Here is an 8170-nt window from a genome sequence, read left to right on the forward strand (position 1 = left end):
CTTTTGAGGCCCATCTATGCCTCTGAGGTCAGCCTCTCCTGATGGTTCCTGCATCTAAAAGAAGAAAAATGCTCAACTTAGATTCAATTCAAGACAATAATATATATTTATACATATATATAGTGACAACTTTCACCACCTGTTTAATATATGATGAACAAAGATAGATCACACATATTGGTACCAAATAAAAAGGACTAAAATAATAGCACGGGCCTGACGTTCTTACCTGTTGATGCAGCAGTCCAAGAAGCTGCTGGTCTCGTCGAGTCTGTACACACCAGAGTTTGGCAGGTCTTCACATAATGACAGGAATTTTTGCAGCTCTGATGTTGGGGTTTCACTTTGCTGCTGTTGCTAAATGAAGTCAGAAATTGACAGTTTCAATCAAAACATATTGTAGAAATGGGTTTAAACTTTATTATGCCTGACTTTTTATTGTTTGTTCTGAAGAAAAAAAAAAACAAGTGTGATTAACCTTGATGGTGTCGTAGGTATCGGTGATGATTGTGATGAAAAGGCTTAGGACCATGTAGATGAATAGTGAGACAAAGGTGTACAGGTAGACTCTGCTGAAAACCCACACCAGGCTGCTCTTGTGCTTCATGTTCATGAAGGTGAGAAACATGTCGTCTCCGTTGATCAGGGAAAACAGACACTCGGACACCGTGTTTAAAGTCCGGAACTAAAATGAGTGGAATAATGTATGTTAGTCAGTGGTGTGGCCGGTATACTTGTTAATAATAAAATAATACATTTATTGAGATGGCACAAATCTTGGAGTTTAAGATGTTTTCAGCTCTGGCTTCTTTTAAAATCATGCAAACTTTATTTTTTTGTATTATATAATTTATAAATCCTTGCCTTCTCATGATATGGACCAAGGACGATCCAACCGCAAAAACAGTAACTCAGGTAAATGATTCCAGCACAGCAGAGGAAACGGATAACATTTGGGAAAGCTGCCCTGAGTGTCAGGATGAGAATCTGAAAATAGTCAAGGAACACATGGTAGCAGGTTTCAGGAACAGTTTCTGGAAACCAGATTAATCTTTGAGAATTAATTCAAGCTGGACTGTTCTCATTTTCCAGTAATTACTGGCTATCATCATAAATGAGCTTTAAATAACTGTCCAGAGCCACTACTGTGAAACCAAAGTATAAGATCAGAAGATATTAAATGATTTCATATCCTGTCGCATTGAAAACATGTACCATTAAGAGAAGATGAAGCGCAGAAGAGCATTCTGTTAAGGGCAACATGGAAAACATTTAGCACTTTTTGCTTTGTTAATGTGGGATCTGTGTTGTAAGTAGTGCAGCAATGGTGACCCGGTTGTTAACGCCCCGTCTGATAAATAATCTGCTCTTACGTTATACTTTCTAAAGTAGCCCAAGTAGCGGATCACTCCAATCCAGACGAACATGGTGCCCGTGCCGAGGAAGATGCTGCAAACGTCGTAGCTTGTGAGGGCCTGGAGGAAATTGTGGACAAATGCAAGATCTGAGGTGAATGACGACATTACAGCACGCACAACATACAGCAGCTAATGTTCTGAAGTAGTTGGGATTAAAGTCATGAAGTCATGGCGGTACAGTGATTAAATCCATTTTTACCTTAGTCTGGATCTCCATCTTCAGGATGGAGCCGATGGTGGTCAGTGTGTCACTGGCAATAATCAAGATATACCAACTGTTCACAAACTCCAACTTGTCTGACAGTGGGACTTTTTTACTGCAGTGGTCTCTGCAGTAGATTGAGTACTCCTGTCAAAAACAGAGGTGTTGTTGTCATATTAATCTTTTGAAGGACGTTATTGGTATTGATTTGTGTGTTAGTGCATGTATTTCTGTTGCTGAGAGGTCAAAGCTTGGTGAAAAACATTGACATTTAGTGCTTCAAAGGGGGTTTTCTTTAGGTATAAGGTGTTTTAGGGTTGTGTTTTCAATTGAAATGCTTAGGAGACAGAAAATGATCTTGTAATTGTACATATCTGCACAATCTTACTGACACGAGTGGCCCTAGACTATATGAATATGTATGAACAGGTCAAATAGCCCAGCTTAAATGCAGAGGTGGAAAGTAACTAAATACATTTACTCATTTTACTGTATTGAATACTTTTTTTTGTGTATTTTGTATTTTTTATTTACAATTTAAAATCAGGATTGTGTATTTTACTTGAGTACGTATTGACTCAAGTATTGTACTTAGTTACTTTATAAATCCTATCTGTTACCGAGTAAAAATAAAACTTCAGCACAATGAAGAAAATATACACCAGAACCAGACGAATGATGATGTGATTAGCACCAGCACTGGTGCGTGAACATAAAGGGCGCGCCTCAAAAGTGATGTAACATCCTGTGTCGCGCCGGGCGCGTGAGCTCCAAAATAGTTTTGGATTTCTGACCCCTTGTCATATTTCTACTACCTTCACACCACACGCAAAGTAACTTTTACTTAAAGTATATTTCAAATGAACTACTTTTTACTTCTATTTGAGTAATATTTCATCAAAGTATTGGTACATTTACTTGAGTACAATAGTACTTTTTCCACCTCTGCTTAAATGTGTGCATGCACTTGAATCTATGGCCCCATAGCATACACACTGTCCAGAGCAAGTTTCCACACCTTTGTGCCTCTGGGGTTATTGGCTCTCTGTAAATATTTATTGCATTTCTTAGTTCTTGACAAACCACTGCATGTGTATAGTGAGCCACAGAGAAAGCAAAAAAAATAAAGCTGCTAATAAGAAAAGGTAGTTGACTTTTTATGAGACAAGAAATAGAAAAGAAACCAGATTTGAAATTTCCAATTGGTCAGAGTCAAATTTTGATAAACTAAAAAGAATATAGGATTTGTTGATAATTAGACCTCATAAAGTCAACCAAGAAAGAATTCAGCTATAACAGGAAGTCAGGAGAACGTATCATAATGTGCAGACAATTCACAAGAAACTTCAGCTGAAAGATGGGCCTCATAAGTTGGGCTGTTTTAAGATAATACATTAGTGCACATACACCCTGTTTACGAAACCAAGACATTCGAAGGGACAAGACCAAAGTTGAACTTTATGGTCACAACCATAAACACACAAGTGTTTGCAGATGTGTCAACCAGGTCCATGACAAACAGTACACAATTCCTACTGTGAAGCCTGAAGCTACAGTACATGCCTGACGATTCAGGCTTGTGTAAGCTACAACAAAAAAAAATGACAGCATGATGGATTTGGTATGTTATCAGAAACTATTGGACACTATTCAACTTTCCAACAATGCAAACCTCTGAACAGACACAGTATTTTCTTTATTATTGTCTTATTATTAAGAAATAAGAGCAGTATTAACTACGATGTCAACAGCTGTAATCATAGAAGTAGTACTGGTTACATATGGCAAGCCGTTTTAACATTTAATCTAACCACACTCCTATCTGTAATTAAATTTTAGATAGCCACAATAGCATTTCTCCTAGTCAAAATGTTATTCTCACTAGTCAGAAAGGTAATTAAAGATAGCCACAATAACATTCTTACTAGTAGAAATGTTATTTCAAGATATTTACAACTTTGATTGTACTAGTCAAAACTACATTTAAGATATCTAAAAATCCTTAAAAAGTGTAAGTGGCAGTTTTGATATTTAATCGCTAGACCGGATATGTATTACAGATATGTGTAATTCAATTCTTCCTCGTCAAAAAGAACATTTCAGATATCCACAATGACATTATTCATTCTTCCCACTTTTGCCATTCATGTGTATTGGGCTTTCGATTTCAGATATCCACAACGTCATTCTGGATATCTAGAATTAATATTCTGGATATCCGCAATAGAATTCTTACTTGGAGAAACTCCCATTTCGGATATCTTCAATCCAATTGTTACTAGTCACAATAACATTTACCGTAATTGTAATGAAACTGCACTGAAGTGACGTCATTTGTCCTAGGAAGAATGACATTTTGGATAGGAAGAATTTAATTACAGATATCTGTAATACATATCAGTCTAGCTATTAAATGTTAAAGCGGCAAAAAAAATATCCACAAAGCTTTTATGGATATCTGCAAATATATTGTTTCTAGTCATAATTTTAACTGTAGATATCGGGAAATTACATTTTTACTAGTCATAATACGAATTGTGGATATCCATAATGCCATTTTTACTAGTCACAATGTATTTTGGATATTCAAAATTACAATCTGGATATCTGGAATAGTTTTTCATTTTTAATATCTGAAATGAAAAATATGACTAGTAACGATTGGATTGAAGATATCTGAAATGGGAGTTTCTCCTAGTAAGAATTCAAGTCATCACAACGTGTCACAGCTAGCAACACAAGTAGACATGTTTCTTAGTGTTTCCTTCCTCCAGTCTAGTATAAATTATAAGGCTTCACTTCACTTTTGTTTTGTGCAAAACAAAAAATCCTCAGTTTACTTACTGACTGAAGCAGAATCCCATTCATCACTGAGCGTGTGCAGAGGGTGAAGGAGGTGATGCATGTTATAATGATGAGGCAGTCAAACAGCACCGTCAGGTAAATGTTTTTAGCAGCTGAGGGAACAGACGCTAATATTAGCCAATCTGAGCCGATCTTAAGCTTTTACAACAGCTACAATCGAAACTGACAAATGATCCCGTTGTATGTGCTAAATGCATAAAAGTAAACTTACCTGCTCCAATGACTTTCCAGTCTCTGCATTCATTGATGTCTACATCATTTTCCAGGCCAACCGTAATCCTGCCGCTGTGAACTTGGTTATCGAAAGTGATCTGTGAAAACAGACGGCCTGCGTTTACAGTTTGCGACCTTTACTATGTTAATAACAAATAACTGTACACAAACATCTCTAGTTAAATAAAATGCAGGATTCACATTCACTCGTGCCATTTAAACATACTTGTATTGTTTGTATACTGTTACTTAATTCACCATCTTTAAAGTAGTAATAAAAAATAATATCACATCGCAGCTCCAATACAGTCTGAAGACACATTGAGCAACAAACCATCACTGTGAAGTCGTAGCAGTCGGGCAGCTCTCGATGTCTCACTGTCTGCAAATTTATGGCCTTGAGAACAAATGTGATCTTGACGGAGAGCATCCTGGAAGAGACCGGTTGTTATTATATATATTCAAATCCCAAACAAAATAATTTGCATGAAGGAAAATGCAGTTTAATGTTATGTACAAACCTTTTAAAATGCAGTTCATACTTAGGCATTACTTCCCACAGTGACAGGTTTTTCTTTGGATACACTTCCAGGCAATCTGTGGGATATAAGCCACAACAAGAATTATGCAAAATCTAATTCATTTTAAAAACGTATCTGAATCACACACACACAAGCACAACTCAACCATGCATACCAGTTTGCACTTGGGCATCGATTTCAAAGGTCTCATTTCCAGGGTAGATGGAACCGTTCCTGTAATACTCCTGACACAGTGTCAGTGGAGTGTAGCCAGCACCAACTTTCTCATATTCATGATTTCCTGTTGTGATGTTGTGCAGAAGTTCATACTAGAATTGACCGATTAAAATCCAAGTTATAGTACAAATAAGTTTGCTGACGGTTTGACAAAAAAATGTGCCCAGCTGTAAAAACACTTTCTGAACAGCTGAACGGGGGTTGTTAAACTCAAATGTTTTATACATGCATAACTAACATGAAGTGACGATCCAAACAACATGAACAAAGGTCAGCAACGACAAATTAAAGCATTACGGCCTCTTTCTACCATATAAGTATGAAAATCCAACAATGATTTACAAGAACATAACATAATTTATTTTAATATAAAAAAAGAAATCTGGTGTTCTTGCTTTAAGGAGCGAACTATAAAGGGGAAATGATTAAATTTACCTGTTCAATGACGTAATCAATGTGATCGTATACGTCTTGCTGTCTGTAGATGGCATACGTTTCCGTGTTTTCCGAATCATAATCCTTCAAGAAAAGATTCCTGAAAGTCATGAGGTTTTCCTCCTTGAACGTGACAACCATCTGGTTACTGAGCCCAAAGGACATCAACTGTCATGGGGAAGGACACGTGTTATCAGACTGGTGCAACAATTCGAGTAGCATCTCTTAAGATCATGGCGAGGGAATACAACCTGAATGGTAATGATAGCAATTTTAACAATCTGCAGTAAGAGTTTCCATGGTTTTCGTCCACGAGCGTGATACTTCTCACAGGGGTTCATGAAGTAATATTTGATCTTCCTTCTGAGAGACTCCACATTGTCCAGCTCCTCCACACACTGGTGTGGATGTTCTGCCCAGGAAGGTGAGGCATCTGTGTTATACTCATTGTACACATTGTCCTCATTGTCACTGGACTCCTCCATACCTGGAATAATAGTTAAAATATTTGATTAGAATTAGCACGACAACATTGTACTCCACTGTAGGCACGCTTTTACAAAATCGGCTATAAGAATAGATACTAGAGCTGAAACGATGAATCGATTATTAATCGATTACTAAATGAATCGCCAACAAATTTGATAATCGATAATCGTTTTGAAGCTTTTTTCATTATTAAAACAAGATTTCTGATTGTTTTAGCTTCTTAAATGTGAATATTTTCTCGGTTTCTTTGCTCCACATAAAGAATCCATTTAAAACTGAATCATTTTGGTTTGTAAACAAAACAAGACATTCAAGAACATCGTCATTTCCAGCTTTGACAAATGCTGATCAACGTTTTTTAACATTTTCGGACATTTTATGGACCAAACGATTCATCGATTCATCGGGAAAATAATCGACAGATTAATCGATTACAAAAATAATCGTCAGTTGCAGCTCTAATAGATACCAAACAAACCAGTGAGTCACTCTGCTTCACAAAAAGTGGATGGATTATGAAAGGAATGTGCAGGTTTAAACTTAGAAGTAGCATGATGGCATTACTAAGACGAATACAGTGTGAGGAGAAACACTGTGCTGATGTGTTATTTTTGTTTATAGTAGTGGTTCTGAAAATGTTACAACAAGTACCACCTGAGAAAAATATTGAGCGTGAACAAGCCAAGCAAAGTCAGATACAGACTTTTCACAGGAGGCAGATCTATTCCCAATGAGATAATTTGCTCCCTCATCATCATCCTCTTACTAGCATATACGTCAGACACTGGTATAGTGAAATTATTCAAGCAATTATTATTTAATTAATCATCAGATTAATCAGACTTCAGTCAGAATTCCTCAGCTCCACGCCGATCACATACCACGGTATGTGCAGATGAACAGCATTTCTTATTTTCCTTTCAGTTGCACCAAAAGAAGCTTGCGTACCACTGTTGGTACATGTACCACAGTTTGAGAACCATGGGTTTAAAGCATTACTTTAACCAGTGAGTCACTCGCAGAGGCGCAGCTTGTTAACAGACAAGGCAGGCAACTGCTTGGGGCACCGAGCCGATAGGGGGCCCCCCGACACTTGGAGCCTGAGGGCTGTTTTTACTGAAATGTGCAGTGATCAGCCGCCTCTCCGCCCCCCTTAAACAACAACGGGCGATTTGCAATGACATCTTAGTAGGAAACCTCTCTAAAGGGGCCCCACCTAATGTTAACCTGTGTGAAGTTATCGTTCTGCAAGTTGGAAAATGAAGAGGATTATTTACAGTGTAATGCATATCTTTTTTTTACTCAGTTTATCTATGTTTTTTTATGTTATTTACAGTATTTTATTGTTCTATATATTTATATTGTTTTATAATGTGGGTTCTTTACAGTGTAATGTCTTATTTTTTTACTACGTTTATATAGTTTTTTAAAAGATATTTACAGTATTTTATTGTTCTTTACATTTATATTTTCACATACTTTTTTAATTACAAGGTTTTTCTATGTTATTTCATTCATTTTGAAAAAAAAAATGTTTTTGTTGGTGTCAGATTATTTATAACATAATGGTGATGAACACTGGTAGGAAGGGCCCCCTGGGAATGTTTGCTTAGGGCCCCTACAGACTCTAGAATCGCCTCTGACCATGGTATGTGCAGATGAACAGCATTTCTTATTTTCCTTTAAGTACCACCAAAAGAAGCTTGCGTACCACTGTTGGTACGTGTACCACAGTTTCAGAACCATGGGTTTATAGCATTACTTTAACCAGTGAGTAACTCAGCATCACA

The 8170-nt window shown here is 36.9% G+C and overlaps 1 protein-coding gene across 1 annotated transcript; it reads right to left on the bottom strand.

Annotated features, from left to right (window-relative positions):
• Positions 1–14: 14 nt before the first annotated feature.
• Positions 15–6376, bottom strand: mcoln3b (mucolipin TRP cation channel 3b; the record flags this gene model as incomplete). The annotated part of the gene is made up of 13 exons (XM_083887749.1): positions 15–54; positions 230–357; positions 479–685; positions 865–987; positions 1374–1475; positions 1618–1767; positions 4465–4577; positions 4697–4796; positions 5033–5129; positions 5220–5295; positions 5395–5548; positions 5892–6059; positions 6143–6376. The coding sequence occupies 13 exons, from the start codon at positions 6374–6376 to the stop codon at positions 15–17; spliced, it is 1692 nt and encodes a 563-aa protein (XP_083743875.1).
• Positions 6377–8170: the final 1794 nt, after the last annotated feature.

This window comes from Microchirus variegatus (assembly GCF_963457635.1).
Source record: "Microchirus variegatus genome assembly, chromosome: 4".
Taxonomy (NCBI): Eukaryota; Metazoa; Chordata; class Actinopteri; order Pleuronectiformes; family Soleidae; genus Microchirus; species Microchirus variegatus.